This window comes from Eptesicus fuscus, chromosome 6, assembly GCF_027574615.1.
Source record: "Eptesicus fuscus isolate TK198812 chromosome 6, DD_ASM_mEF_20220401, whole genome shotgun sequence".
Classification (NCBI taxonomy): Eukaryota; Metazoa; Chordata; class Mammalia; order Chiroptera; family Vespertilionidae; genus Eptesicus; species Eptesicus fuscus.
This window is the reverse complement of record NC_072478.1, coordinates 19782258-19797799: the sequence shown is the minus strand read 5'-3', so window position 1 is coordinate 19797799 and position 15542 is coordinate 19782258. Positions and strand designations below refer to the sequence as shown.

The 15542-nt window shown below is 49.7% G+C and overlaps 1 protein-coding gene and 1 pseudogene across 1 annotated transcript; one reads left to right on the top strand and one right to left on the bottom strand.

The window, feature by feature from the left end:
• Positions 1 to 3117: 3117 nt before the first annotated feature.
• FARSA (phenylalanyl-tRNA synthetase subunit alpha) lies at positions 3118 to 12259 on the top strand. Its single transcript, XM_008157981.3, has 13 exons — positions 3118 to 3314; positions 5617 to 5754; positions 5846 to 5944; positions 6021 to 6139; positions 7089 to 7181; positions 7270 to 7398; positions 7472 to 7587; positions 10347 to 10431; positions 10521 to 10620; positions 10710 to 10878; positions 10959 to 11036; positions 11195 to 11309; positions 11875 to 12259. The coding sequence occupies exons 1-13, from the start codon at positions 3168 to 3170 to the stop codon at positions 12011 to 12013; spliced, it is 1527 nt and encodes a 508-aa protein (XP_008156203.1). The 5' UTR covers positions 3118 to 3167; the 3' UTR covers positions 12014 to 12259.
• Positions 12260 to 12379: 120 nt separating this feature from the next.
• On the bottom strand, positions 12380 to 13057 carry LOC103301063 (NHP2-like protein 1; annotated as a pseudogene).
• Positions 13058 to 15542: the final 2485 nt, after the last annotated feature.

Genomic DNA, 15542 nt, shown 5'->3' with positions numbered 1-15542 from the left:
CTGGCAACAGGCTAGGGCTGGGGAACTTTCCCACTAGTGGTGGGAATTCAGAAAAGGGAGGATTGAGGGGTTTTGGAGAAGTTGGGATTCTGCCCCGCCCCCCAGGCTGTATGGCCCAACCTGGCCCCCTTAGAAGGAGTCCCAAGTCTGGGGTGATCACTCCAGGCCTGCCACTGACCCTCCTGTCTGCTCTCCCTTCCACTAAGTGCCATGGACACGAGTTTGGTGTTTCCTGTCTGAGGGTAGACTCTGTGCCGTATTGTTCACTTCACCATTCCCGGGTGTCTCCTGAAGCACCTGGCACAGAGCAGGCTTAAAACCTACTTGATCTGTGGTAGAAGGAAGGACTCTTGAGGACATTTTTTTTTTTTTTTTTTTTGTAATGTGAAAAGTGCTTTGAAGGAAAGGAGGGACTTTGAGGAATGTATTCTGATTTTTTTTTTTTAAATCAGGACTTCACTGTAGGGTCATGATTGGGGGAGTATTAGTAACCCCATTTTCTAGGTTCAAATAACAATTGTGATGGTTAAGTGAGTAAAGGCATACTGCTTAGAATAGTGCCTGACACACAATCCACACTCAATTTAGTATTAACAAATACTGCATACATGTGTAGGCACTATTTCACAATTCTTACAGTAAGCTGGGCTTATATTATCCCCATCCAGATGAGGAAACTGAAACAGAAAGATTGAGAGATTTGACCAAATGACATAAATGGCAGACCTGGGATTACAATGTACTTGTGCTGTCTATTAGTCTTCACTGACCATGTGGGACTGTTGACCATTTTAAATGTGGCTGGTCTGAACTGAAATGTAAATGTAAATTACACATCACATTTTCAAGGCTTAGTATGGAAAAAATAATGTAAAACATTTCATTAGAAATGTTATAAAGTGGCCAAAACCGGTTTGGCTCAGTGGATAGAGCGTTGGTCTTCGGACTGAAAGGTCCCAGGTTTGATTCCGGTCGAGGGCATGTACCTTGGTTGCGGGCACATCCCCAGTAGGGGGTGTGCAAGAGGCAGCTGATCGATGTTTCTCTATCATCGATGTTTCTAACTCTCTATCCCTCTCTCTTCCTCTCTGTGAAAAATCAATAAAAAATATATTTTAAAAAAAGAAGAAGAAATGTTATAAAGTGTTGCCCTAGCTGGTTCGGCTCAGTGGATAGGGTCAGCCTGCAGACTGAAGGGTCCCAGGTTCGATTCTGGTCAAGGGCACGGACCTCAGTTGCAGGCTCCTCCCTGGCCTGAGCCCTGGTTGGGGCTCCTGTAGGAGGCAACCAATCAATGTGTTTCTCTCACATCTTTCTTTCTTTCTTTCTTTCTTTCTTCTTTCTTTCTTTCTTTCTTTCTTTCTTTCTTTTCTCACTGTCTTTCCCTCTCTTTTCCACTCTCTAAAAATCAATGGAAAAATACCCTCAGGTGAGGATTAAAAAATAAATAAAATAAAGAAATGTGCCAAAACCGGTTCGGCTCAGTGGATAGAGCGTCGGTCTGTGGACTGGGGGGGTCCCAGGTTTGATTCTGGTCAAGGGCATGTGCATTGGTTGCGGGCACATCCCCGGTGGGGGGTATGCAGGAGGCAGCTGGTCGATGTATCTCTCTCATCGATGTTTCTAGCTCTCTGTCCCTCTCCCTTTCTCTCTGTGAAAAATCAATAAAATATATTAAAAAAAGAAATGTTATAAAGTATTTAAGTGACAAATGGACATATCAGATTTGGCTAGTTCTTCACATTAATTTCACTCATTTTTTGTTTTTTTAAATATATTGTATTGATTTTTTTATAGAGAGGAAGGGAGAGGGATAGAGGGTTAGAAACATCGATGAGAGAAGCATCGATCAGCTGCCTCCTGCACACCTTCCTACTGGGGATGTGCCCGCAACCAAGGTGCATGCCCTTGACCGGAATAGAACCTGGGGACCCTTCAGTCTGCAGGCCGATGCTCTATGCACTGAGCCAAACCGATCAGGGCACCCATTTTGTTTTTAACGTTGCTACTAGAACATTTTAAATTACATTTGTGCTTTACATTACATATCTATAGGCCAGCACTGATTTAGACCACGCATTATTGCCCTGCCATTGATCTCCTCAGAGCATAGAGTAGGGAGTTGGATGGGGTCTGGGGTGATTACAATTTCTGATTCCATCCCTACCAGCTCCTTATAAACCATGCACAAATCATAGTACCCTCTGAGCTTCAGTTTTCACATCTGCGAAATGGGGATTATATCAATATCTACATCAAAAAGTTTTGGGGAAAATGAAATAACACACCTGAAGCACTTAACACTGGGCTGGGCACACAGGTGGATGTCCAGGTAGCTGCTATAACTATAACTTGGACAATATTATTATGTGGGTCCCTCCCCCCTCTTTAAATGGGGATGGTCCCGCCCTAACCAGTTTGGCTCAGTGGATGGAGCATCGGCCTGCGGACTGAAGGGTCCCAGGTTCGATTCTGGTCAAGGGCATGTACCTTGGTTGCAGGCACATCCCCAGTAGGGGGCGTGCAGGAGGCAGCTGATCGATGTTTCTCTCTCATCGATGTTTCTACCTCTCTCTCCCTCTCCCTTCCTCTCTGTAAAAAATCAATAAAATATATTTAAAAAAATAATAATAATAAAAATAAAAAATAAAAAAAAAATAAATGGGGATGGTCCCTACCCAGCCTCTCTTTGAAAATTTTAAAGTAGTTGATATCAGCAGAATGGTTAGCTCTGGAGCCCACCACCCACAGTTCTTCTACAGGGTAAGAGAATCCCAGAAGGATTAAGGGCTCCAAGACCGAGAGAAGGAGGAAGTCCAAGGTCCTACAGCCTGCTGCAGGTGGGGCTGGATAAAACTTAAAACAACGCTGTGACTGTCCTTTAGGTCAATCAATTTGACCTCTCCAGTCCAGCAGACACCACAAGTCCAGCTCGAGCGGAGGTAAAGACTGAGGGGGAAAAAAAAAAAAAGAAAAAGAAAAAGACTGAGTCCACGCTTTGAGGTTCAATTGACACACTCAAGATGGCAACGCCCTGAGCCCTACACGACGACCAGCCGCCTTCAAGATGGCGGCGCACGCTCCAGCGCCGGTTCCGCTTCCGGTGGTTCCGCTTCCGGTGTTTCGGGCCCTGGAGCCGGGACACGCTTTGCGCTCAGGGAAGAATCATGGCGGATGGCCCGGTGGCAGAAGTGCTGCTGCGGCGGCTGGAGGCGGTCGATGGCGGCCTGGACAGCGCGGAGCTGGCGGCCGAGCTGGGCGTGGAGCACCAGGCCGTGGTGGGCGCCGTGAAGAGCCTGCAGGCGCTGGGCGAGGTGAGCCGGGCCTCTATGCTTTGGCACATGGAGTTCCCTTACCAGGAGGACCCTGGTGCCTCCAGGCCAAACGCCCTCAGACCTAGTTAGGGGTAACCCTAAGTGTTCAACTCCGGGTGCGCAGGCAGGGAGTCAGGAACGAATAAGGGCCCGGGCGCACCTGCCTCTTGCAGGAAACGTCCTTTGAGGGGATAAGCAACCTCGGGGCAGGGGGGGGGGGGGGGAGGTTTACTATGGTGGAGAAGGAAGACAGGATCGCTGCCTTCACGGAGACTGCGATCTCATGGGGGAGGTACTCTCGGGACTAGAGTGCTGGAGAACCCAGAGACAACAGCTGCCCCAGCCTTGGGAGTCAGGGAGAGCATCCCAGAGGAAGTGACCGCACAGTTGGGTCTCTGCCTTGAGGAGGAAAGCCATGGCACCTAGAGGATCAGTTGGGAGGAGGGGGAGAGGGTGTGGGGTGAGAGAGACAGCAGAGCCAGAATTTGCAAGGTCATGTAGGTCTCTCACAGGGTACCGGAGAGCCATAACAGGAGCTGGAGCTAGTCCCCAGTGTGTGTCGCCTTCATCACTCTTGGGAACGACTGGCAGGGGCAAGATCTAAGATGAGGGGATGAGGGCAGAGGCTGGCACATCCCCAAACTAGAGGGCCTGGTGTCTGACTGTAGGGAGGCAGCTGGAATGAAGAGGTGTCTTGGGAGAGGCAAGGGGAGCACAAATGAAGCCCAGTCTTCTGATTTGGATAAGTGAAGGGTAATGGAGTCACAAGGGGAGGATGCTGAGGGGCCCATGGGCCACCCAGGAGGCTGGATCCATGAGGGGAGGACATAGAAGAGAGGTCTGGGCTGTTCATTCATCAAACTTACCTCCTGTGCCCCACTCTGGTCTCAACTTTATTTATCATTCAATCCTTGCTATGATCATAGGATGATGGTAGTGGTATTATCCCCATTTTGCAGAGGTGACCACTCCTAAGTACTGAGCAATAACTTGAGCAGTGTCACTAGAAGAGACAGGCAAATCTGTATTTGAAATTAGGTGGTGTTAACATTTTAAAAAAAAACATTGAAACCTGTAGAGAATTTTTGTGAATTTGAGCCAAACTGTCGCCGCGAAGCAGGGCCTCAACGAATTGAGATAATGCTCCGGAGAATGGCGGGTTATATCTGTACTTATACATTGTAATCAAATGAAAGGGATGTAGGTGGGTTACATGAAATCCATTGGGCATAGATTATAGGATAAAAAGTGAAATGATGGACAAAGGCTTCTTTTACATAGATGTATACGGGATAGTTTAACAGTTGAGGATTAACTTGATAACAATAACAATGAGGGAATGTTCTGTGCCATTTGTTGTGCCCTGAGGGGTCCTAAAAAGGGAAGTTACTAGTTAACCCAGACATTTCACAGATATGTTATCTTAGTAAAGATCTAAGTTGATCTTTGTCAGGGAAAATACTGGCCTAGGACATGACTACCCACTATAATCTGTTTATACCTACATATTTAATTTTCAGACCATCTTTTGTGGTTATTTTAGGTCTGAGTTTGCAAGATTGTCATCCAGGCCTCCCCTGAGCTTGTCAGGTTAGCATGTGGCCCCTTTCGTCCACAGTGGTCAGGCTGCAGAGTCCAAGGTTGTCAGTTCCGAGGAGGGATTGAAGCTATGTATGGTGTGTGGGGTGATAGTATCTTGACTGGTGTGAAATTGACAATCCTCTGACGTAGAGCCCACCACACCTTGCTCTCATGGATAAGAAAACTTGTTCAGGGAGGTTGAGCACCTTTCCAAGGTCAGAGCTGGGAATTAGAACAAAGGGGGAACTAGGAGGACCTGTGGGCCCCACCCAGCCTTGCCACTCTGTGACCTGAACCCCACCCTAATCACAGAGCTTCAAGTTCCCCTGTGTGATGTTGACCTCCAGGCCTTTCTCTGACACTTGAGGCATTGAGATGCAAATGTGAAGGCAAATCAGTTCATCTGAGTTCTTTAAAATCTTCCCCAAGTTAAAAAATACATTTTTCTTTCCAGCTTCAAAAGTGACAGAATTTGTCTTCTGCCAGGACACCCTTAGTACTTTACCTCACCCTGGGAGGTATGAACAGTATTTATTGCTGTCCCTGTGCCATAGAAGGGAGACTGAGGCTCAGCAAGAGTTAAATCACTTGGCTGGGAAGTGGTGCAACTGAGATGTGAAGCCAGCTTTAGGGGCTGTGCTTTGATCTTGGCTTCAGTGCTGCGGCAAGGGGGTGCCCAGCTCTGAACCTTGTCCCTACCTATGCCTCTTTTTTCCTGCAGATCATCGAGGCTGAGCTACGCTCCACCAAGCACTGGGAGCTTACTGCAGAGGGCCAGGAGATTGACCGGGAGGGCAGCCATGAGGCCCGGGTGTTTCATAGTGTCCCTCCAGAGGGCCTGCCCCAGAGTGAGCTCATGGTAGGATCCGGGGAGGGGTTGGTAGGGCTTAGGGAGGTGATGGGGTGAAGGTGGCCCTTGTGTCCCTCTCACTGTAGCCTTGCTCCCTCAGCGACTGCCCAGTGGCAAGGTGGGCTTCAGCAAGGCCATGTCCAACAAGTGGATCCGTGTGGACAAGAGTGCTGCTGATGGGCCCCGGGTGTTCCGAGTGGTGAGTCCCTGTGGGCAGGCAGGTGGGCCTCTGGTCCTCACAGCCCTTCCTAACCATTGTCCCATCCTCGTGGCAGGTGGACAGCGTGGAGGATGAGGTGCAACGGCGGCTCCAGCTTGTCCGGGGTGGACAAGCTGAGAAGCTGGGTGAGAAAGAAAGGAGTGAACTCAAGAAGAGGAAACTGCTGACTGAAGTGTGAGTGGCTGCTACCTCCAGTCTCAGACCCATGTCACCTGTGTGGCCTGGAGTGGGAGAAGGGAAAGGAGAACTGTTCTGGACACACTGGGCCGAGGTTCTGTAAGTCCCTCCCAGCCCCTCTTCACACTGTGGTTGTGAAGCAGACAGGCCAGGTTCATGCCACCTAGGGCTATGGCACATGCTGTGCCTTCTGCCAAGAGTGACCTTCCTGCTGATCTTCAAGGCACGTTCCAGCATCCAACTTCTGTTCATGTGTCACCTTATAGGGGCCACCTTTTCTCCCTGCGATTCCCACAAAAGCCACTCACCTAGTCTGTCTCATTTCCCCTGTTTATTTCTTTCACAGTTCTAAACCCTGCCTGAAATTAATTGAATGCTGGGACCTGGACAGCTGGGTTCTCTGCTCTCCCAGGGCTGCCTCCCCTTTGAGTAGACACTGAATGGAGCTGGACTGCCCAATGCAAGTCCTGGCTCTGCCACTTTCTAACTCTGTGACCTTGGCCAAGTCACCTGATCTTTCTAGGACTCAAGTTTTTTCATCTGTAAAATGGCCCCTTTTCACAAGATTGTGAGATGACTTCAATGGAACAGAGCTGGCATAGGATAACTTTATTAACCTAAACTTTACCTATTGTTATCACTCCCAGCTGTATGCTTATACCTACATATTTATGCTTATACCTACAAGGGCTCTACGTCAGTGCCTTGAATGGGCTCTGGCACACAGTGTGTTCCCAGTAAGTGTTTGGTGAATGAATAAGTGAATGAACTCAGGACGTATGAGGGGGCCAAATAAAAGGATTTTTAGGTGACAGTAAATATCAGGAAGAAAATAAAGCAGAGTGACTTGGTGGGTTGTGTTGGGGTCAGCATCATATGGGAGATCAATGGAAGCTTCTTAGAACTTGACAATGGTATCATATCCCCTTCCCTCCTCTGGCCATAGGACCCTGAAGACCTACTGGGTGAGCAAAGGCAGTGCCTTCAGCACCAGCATCTCTAAGCAGGAAGCAGAGCTGAACCCAGAGATGATCTCCAAGTAGGGGCAGGCCCAGGGTCAGGGGTCAGTGGGGTGTAGGGGTGGGCAGTCCCCACCAGGCCCATGTACCCTGCATCCCCACCCACAGTGGCTCCTGGCGGGACCGGCCCTTCAAGTCCTACAATTTCTCAGCCCGTGGCGTCCTCCCAGACAGTGGCCACCTACACCCCTTGCTGAAAGTTCGCACCCAGTTCCGGCAGATCTTCCTGGAGATGGGGTGAGCAAGGGGCCAGAGGTGGGGCCGGGCCAGCCGCCTCAGGGCAGGGTAGTCAGGCCACATCTTCCGCCAGGTTCACCGAGATGCCGACCGACAACTTCATCGAGAGCTCCTTCTGGAACTTTGATGCACTCTTCCAGCCCCAGCAGCACCCAGCACGAGACCAGCATGACACCTTCTTCCTGAAAGGTGAATGGGCCCCGGTGTGCCATCAGAGGTGCTGGGCCTGGGTAGAGCCTTTTGGGGTGGTATACCATTTTACAAAATGAATTCCATCCTCCTCAGCATGGCCAGCAAGGCTTGTGTGTGCTAGTCATGCCAGCTTCTGTGGTCTCCTTCTCCCACTGGCCCTCTTGACCACCTCTGGGCATTTGCCTGTGCTGTGCCTTCTGCTGAGAACTGTTTTCTCCTGGATCTTTATGGTGGGCTCCAGCATCAAACGTCCATTCACATATCATCACCTCAGAGTCCATCCTGACGTGCGTTTGTCCCCGTGTTCTAAACGTCCTTCACCTTAACCTTCAACCTTGGTTCCCATTCATTTCTTTTCCTCACAATTCTTAATACTCTATGAAATGACTTCCACAAAGGTTGTTGTCTTCCCCATCAGGAGGAGGTTAAGAATTTACACATTCCCAAATCAAATGGTTACTGAGCTCCTCTGTGCCAAGGTCTCATAAACACCTGGGTCACAGCCATGAATGGAACAGAAGTCCTTGTCCTGGTAATCTGCATCATGGTGGGGGAGACATGTATTAAATCCTGAATAAGCTATAATTTCAGTAATGCAAGATGGCACTAAATGCAAAGGGAGGAAATGGCATGGGGAAGGAGCTGTCAATTTTTTAAAAAGTCTTTGCTGCCCTAGTCCAGTGGCTCAGTTGTTTAGAGTGATGTCCCATTACACCAAGGTTGCAGGCTCAATCCCTGGTAGGGCACATCCATAAAGCAACCAATAAATGCATAAAAAAAACAACAATGATGTTCCCCCCTTCCTGTCTCTGAAATCATTTTTTTTTTTTAATCCTCACCTGAGGATATTTTCCCATTGATTTTAGAGAGAGTGGAAGAGAGGGAAAGACAGAGAGAAACATTGATGTGAGAGAAACACATTGATTGGTTGACTCCTGCACTCACCCTGACCAGGGCCTGGGCCGGGGAGGAGCCTGCCACTGAGGTATGTGCCCTTGACCGGAATTGAGCCCAGGACCCTTCAGTCCACAGACCAGTGCTCTATCCACTGAGCCAAACCAGCTAGGGCTGAAATGAATTTTTTAAAATATATATATTTTATTGATTTTTTTACAGAGAGGAAGGGAGAGAGATAGAGAGTCAGAAACATCGATGTGAGAGAAACATCAATCAGCTGCCTCCTGCACAGATGTGCCCGCAACCATGGTACATGCCCTTGACCGGAATCGAACCTGGGACCCTTCAGTCCACGGGCCGACGCTCTATCCACTGAGCCAAACTGGTTTCAGCTGAAATGAATTTTTAAAAAATATATAGCTCTGGCCGATGTTTCTCAGTGGTTAGAGTGTTGACCGGTGCACCAAAGGGTTGCAGATTTGATCCCTGGTCATGGTCGGGGTCAGGCACAAGTGGGAGGCCACCAATCAATGTGTCTATATCTCTCTCCCACCTGTCCCTCTTTAAAAATCAATAGAAACATTTCCTCAGGTGAGAATTCAATATAAATAAATACATATACATACATATATATATATATATATATATATATATATATATATATATATATACTAGAGGCCCGGTGCATGAATTTCGTGCAGGCGGGGGGGCGGGGGGGGATGGGGTTGTCCCTCAGCCTGGCCTGTGTCCTTGGGGATGTCTAATTGGCCTAAACTGGCAATCAGACATCCCTCGCAATCCAGGATTCTGCATGCACCAGTGACCATACTTTTTATACAGGTGAAAGGCATCTTGCTGTTGTATGGGTAGCTGCATATTTTTTTGCTCTGATTATAAAAAGTAGTACATAACATGATCCTTAAGTAATTGGCTTTGTCGCATAGTTATAAGTATCAGAATCAGGGCTGGCCACAAAATGTGCAAGCCAGAGTCCATGCATGTCATCGCTGCATCATCCTGTTTTTTCAGTGTTAGAGTAGCCTTACCAGGTTTTAATTTTTAAATCTAAGAGACTTCCCAATATATAGGGTAGGGTCCCTAGGCCTGGCCAGCAATCAGGGCTGATCTGTGGGGCGATAGGCCTCCGGTCCATTGTCGTCCGTCCCCCACCCCCCAAACTGCTGACACCGCCTTGTGCCCCTGGTGGCTGACCCGGCCCTCCCGCCCCCCCCCCCCCCCCCCGCCCTGCTGGCGGCCTGGTGCCTCTGCTGCTGGTTGACCCTGCCTCCCTGCCCCCACTGTTAGCCTCCCTATCGGGGGCAGGCTCTCAACGCAGGAGCTGCTCCCCGGCCCCCCCCACCCCCAGCTGGTGGTCAGTGTGCGTCATAGCAGCGACCAGTGGTTCTGCCATTTGGTTGATTTGCAAATTAGGGTTTTATTATATAGGATGTCTTTGCTTAAGCAAAGAACAACCCAGGTGAGGGAGGGAATTATATATGGAGAAGGGATGTTCCAGGCAGAGGGAATAGCCAGTACAAAGGCCCTGAGGTTCAAATGAACCTGGTGTGCTTACAGCTGGGAGACTCTGTGACTAAAGGAAGTGATGAATTAGGAGTGTGTGGATGAGAACTGGGAGTTGATTGGGGACCACAGAGAGGACTTTGACTTTTTCTCCCATTGAAATGGGAACTGGAAGTTTCTGGGCAGAGATGGATGTGACTGGCTTAGGTGTTCCCAGATGCTCTCTGGCTGCAATGACAGGTGAGGGCGGAAGCTGCAACTGTCACTGTCTGTCCTCTGTGCAGTGGCTGTTTGAGAAATGCTTTTTGACTGACCCGACGATGCTCTGTCCTTCCCAGATCCAGCCGAGGCCCTGCAGCTCCCTATGGACTACGTCCATAGGGTCAAGCGGATCCACTCCCACGGTGGCTACAGCTCACAAGGGTGAGGCAGGACCAGGACTTTGGGGTGTTCGGGGAAAGGAAGTTGGGAGCCCGAGGGCATCAGTATGGACTTGGGATTTCCTCCTGAAGGTACAAGTACAATTGGAAGCTGGACGAGGCCCGGAAAAATCTGCTGCGTACACACACCACGGCAGCCAGTGCTCGTGCTCTCTACCGCCTGGCCCAAAAGGTGCAGCTGGGCCTGGGTAGCGTGGGGACAGAGAGGGGACTGTCATACTGACCTTCTGACACATGACTTGGCTTGCCTGTCATCTCCAGAAACCCTTCACACCAGTCAAGTACTTTTCCATCGACCGTGTGTTCCGGAATGAAACCCTGGATGCCACTCACCTGGCCGAGTTCCACCAGATCGAGGGTGTTGTGGCTGACCATGGCCTCACCTTGGGCCACCTCATGGGCGTCCTTCGGGAGTTTTTCACCAAGCTAGGTGAGCAGGCAGACCAGGGCAGGTGGCGGTGGTGGGGCCGCAGGAGGATGTCTGGGTCACCAGCCTTGTCTTCCACCCAGGTATTACCCAGTTGCGCTTTAAGCCAGCCTACAACCCCTACACCGAACCCAGCATGGAGGTGTTCAGCTACCACCAAGGTCAAGTGGGACCCGGCGCTGTGGCAGGGAGGGAGGTCTGAGGCTTCCCCCTCTTAGCCCCGGTCCCCTCACTGCCAAGCCCACATCTTGCCTCCCAAGCTCCCTGCCAGGCCCAACATCACCCACATGAGTTGCTCATCCTTCTCCTGCCCTCACAGGCTTGAAGAAGTGGGTGGAGGTCGGGAACTCTGGGGTCTTCCGGCCCGAAATGCTGCTGCCCATGGGGCTCCCCGAGAATGTGTCAGTCATTGCCTGGGGCCTCTCCTTGGAGCGGTGAGTGCCCAAACCACTTAGCACACATTTGGCTGCTTTGTTTAGGGGACTTGCCAGGCGTGGAGTCCCGTAGATCTTCAGCACCATCCATTCGTTCATTGACAAACTTTAGTGAGCACCTGCTGTGTGCTCTGTTCTGTGCACACACCCCTGCTTCTGTGAAGTTAAGGTCCTAGTGAAGTGAGAAGAATGACAAGTAAATTTAATAAATAATGCCTAGAGTGTGCCTTCGGTAAGGGTTAAGGAGAGGAGGTTGTCAGGAAGGGCTCACAGAGGAGGTGACATCTAGCAGACTGGTGGTGGATGACCTGGGAGGATATCTGGGGAGGGGCGTTCCAGGAAGAGGGAATTGCCAGTGCAAAGGCCATGAGGCTGTGTGCCTGCTGTGTTTGGAGGGAGAAAGTGAGGGGTAGAGAAGTGGGTGATAGGGCAGATTGTGCAGGGCCTTATGGGCTATGGGAGGACTTGGGCTTCCATTCTGAGGAAGGTGGGAGCCCTCAGAGAAGTTCTGATCAGAGAACAGGACCTGACCTAGTGTTAAAGCATGTCCCCTCTTTCCCTCAAGCCCAACGATGATCAAATACAACATCAACAATATCCGTGAGCTGGTAGGCCACAAGGTGAACCTGCAGATGGTGTACGACAGCCCCTTATGCCGCCTGGATGCCGAACGAGGGTCCCCACAGACACAGGAGACAACATGACATGGGCCGCCCTGGACAGGCCACGCTCCTGAGCCCCTGCTGCCCAGCCCTTCTTTCCCTGGCCAGTGGACCCCTTTGTATTTATGAGGCCTCTGTGAGGCTATCTCCCTGTTCCTGGTATCTCCTCTTCCCTACCCGCCCCAGGGTTCCAGGGGCAGGGGAGCAGGTAACCCATTTGTTCTGATGGGCGGGCCCTAGGGAGCCCTGCAGGTGACTGCTGGCTAATAAAGTGGGCAGTTACCTTCATCCGGTGCCTTTCCTTAGGAGTGGTGGGGTCCTGTTGGCTCTCCCCAGCTCAGGGTGTGGCTTGATGGGAGGAAACTTGGGTGCTAGTGTGAGGGGTGTTGGATTGGGGGCCATGGATCCTCAGGGCCTCCTGGTCAGCTTCAGCCAGTCCTCCCTGGAAAAGATGAGCTCTTTCAAACACTGATCAGTTACTGGTGCCAGGCCCTCTTCTAGGTGAAAGAAACAGACCCCTTATCCCTTGGGACAGACATTTGGGAGGGCAAGCAAGCTAAGCTTTTAAAAGCTGCCCCACCCCCACTTACTTTTTCCCCCAAAAAAATATAAAAAGATTTACTACAAATATAAAATATTTTATAACAATAGAAGGTAGCTGGAAATCCTACATGGTAACATAGACAATATGATACACAACGCCAGGGGGAGGAGGCAAGAGAGAATGTGGCAGAGGCTATCGTTTTAGACAGCCTTTCAATGGACTGGATCTGCTGCTTCAGCTGGGAGCCCGGTGACCAAACAGGCGATGACAGGCCTGGAGACCCCGCAGGCCCGCCCCAGTGCCTGCTTGGGGCGCACAAGCATGTAGGGCACATTCTTGTCTTCACACAGCAGCGGGAGGTGCAAGATGATCTCCAGCGGCTCTGCGTCTGCAGCCATGACAATGAACTCAGATACCTCTGTTAAGAGTTTTGGTGGCCTCATTGGCTCCTTTTCGAAGCTGCTTGTAGTTACATGACTGCTGGATGAGGTCCAATAGTTTTTTGGTGATGGGGCATCTGCGAGAGGGTAGGCCTTCGGATTTTTTTTTTAATATATTTTATTGAATTTTTACAGGGAGGAAGGGAGAGGGATAGTTAGAAACATCGATGAGAGAGAAACATCAATCAGCTGCCTCCTGCACACCCCCTACCGGGGATGTGCCTGCAACCAAGGTACATGCCCTTGACCGGAATCGAACCTGGGACCTTTCAGTCCACAGGCTGATGCTCTATCCACTGAGCCAAACTGGTCTTGGCGGCCTTCGTATTTACATTGGTCTCAGTCAGCTGCGGTTCCGCGGTCTCACCTCTCAAGACGCGCTACCGATGTACTTCAGAGAGGTAGCGCTCCCCTCTCCCCCCCCCCCCCTTTTTTTTTTTTAAGAATAGTTTATTGACTTTCAGAAAGAGAAACATCGATCTAAGAATGCAACATCCATCAGCACACCCCTACTGGGGATTGAGCATGCAACCTGGGCATGTGCCATTGACCAGGAATTAACCTGGCAACTTCCTGGTGCATGGGCCAATGTCCAGCCAACTGAGCCACATTGGTCAGGGCTTAAAGACTTTTTAGACCAATTTTAGGTTCATAGCAAAATGGCGTGGAAGGTACAGAGATTTCCCATGTACCTCCTGTCCCCACAACCTACACAGCCTCCCTCACTATCAACACCCCCACTAGAGCGGAGCTTTTGTTACAACTGATGAACCTACATTTGACACATCATGTGAATGAACAACGGTGCGTTCTGTGTTGTACATTGTATGGGTGTGGACAAATGGATGATGACATGTATCCATCCTTATGGTATTTTCACTATCCTGAAAGTTGTCTGCTCCCCACCTGTTCATCCCTCCAGCACTGCCCTCCCCCCAAAAAAAACCAACACCCTGCTTCTTTTAAATTCTCATAAGAATGTCAAATGAGCCTAAAATAGATGAATAGGATACAGCTTTGTGAGCCCATTGATGAGTGTTTGAGATCTCACACTTCAGCTTCATCTGTGTTTCTATAGAAAATTTTAAAAGCAAATCCCAGCTGCCATGTTGCTCACCCCATGTCTTGTGCACTTTTGAAAACGTGGACAAGCCCTGGCCAGGTAATTCCGTTGGTTAGTGTCTTCCCAATCCACCAAGGTTGCACGTTCCATCTTTGGTCAGCATCAACCAATGAATGCATAAGTAAGTGGAGCAACAAGCCCATGTCTCTCTCCCCCTTCCTTTCTAAAATCAATTAATAAAAAAAGGTGTGGACAGTTTCTTGGGTGATCACAAGCCCACTGGCACACCCAGTGAAATGGACAAGTCATGTGGGGCCGTGGACATCACTGGTCCCAGGGCCCCGTGGGTACCAATCTCCCGAGGGCTCCTCAATTAAATCTTTTTCTCTATTTCAAATAATTTAGTCATACAGAAAAGTATAACTCATCCAATAAATCCATACTTCCTACGTGCCAGCACTGTTCATGAGCCTTGGCAGTAGGCAAGTGGACTCAGGCCCCTGCCCTCGGGAGCTGACATGGGGGGAGGGTGCGCTGGAGACATGGTAAGTAAGGCATAATAACACCCAGGGTCACCCACCCCAGCCCTGCTTTGGTCAAATCTGAACACCTGCTGAGGTTATTACCGACTCCTGAATTCGATGTTTGTCTTTCTCATATATTTAAACATTTTTTACTACGTGTATATATTACATTCCAAGTCATGGCTTATTTTTGCATGTTTTTGAAAGTCATACAAATGATGGGTGCACCATAAAAATCCTCCTGCATCTTGTGAGTTGCTTTTGAGTTTCGAGTGTTTGTGTTTGTGTGTGCATGCTTAACAGCAAGCCTTTGAGATTTTTCTTTAGTAGATAGTCCTTCAATTTTCAAATCTAATGGTGTAGGAAGATGTATTCTGTTTAACTTGTAGCTTTACCACAAAATATTGTTAGCTATTGTTTATTAAACTCTTGGTATGTTCCAGAAGTTTTATCCCTGAAACCCCTACAATAGCCAGATATTTTAGACTGTATCACCTTGGTAGTAGATGAAGGTGTGATTTGAGAGTGAGTAGCAGTTTTATGGTCATCATCATGGTAAGCGACAGAACCCAGATTCTAATCCATGTTTTCCAGAATGTAGGTGTCAAGATGAGTGCCCTCGGCCGGCCGGCCGGCATGGCTCAGTGGTTGAGCTTCTACCTATGAACCAGGAGGTCACGGTTCGACTCCCGGTCAGGGCACACGCCGCGTTGTGGGCTTGATCCCAGTGTGGGGCGTGCAGGAGGCAGACGATCCGTGATTCTCATCATTGATGTTTCTATCTCTCCTCCCTTCCTCTCTGAAATCAATAAAAATATATATTTTAAAAAAGATGTGTGCTCAGTGTGTGTGGCTCAGGACAGAGCCTCCCGGGGGAGGGCTGAGCAATATGGAGGAATTCCCACTGCCTCCCCGTGGACGCTGTCCCAGGTGTCCCAGGGAGGCTGCACCTCCTTCCCAGTCAATTGGCACAAAATCCCAACCCTTCACCTTGCCCCCC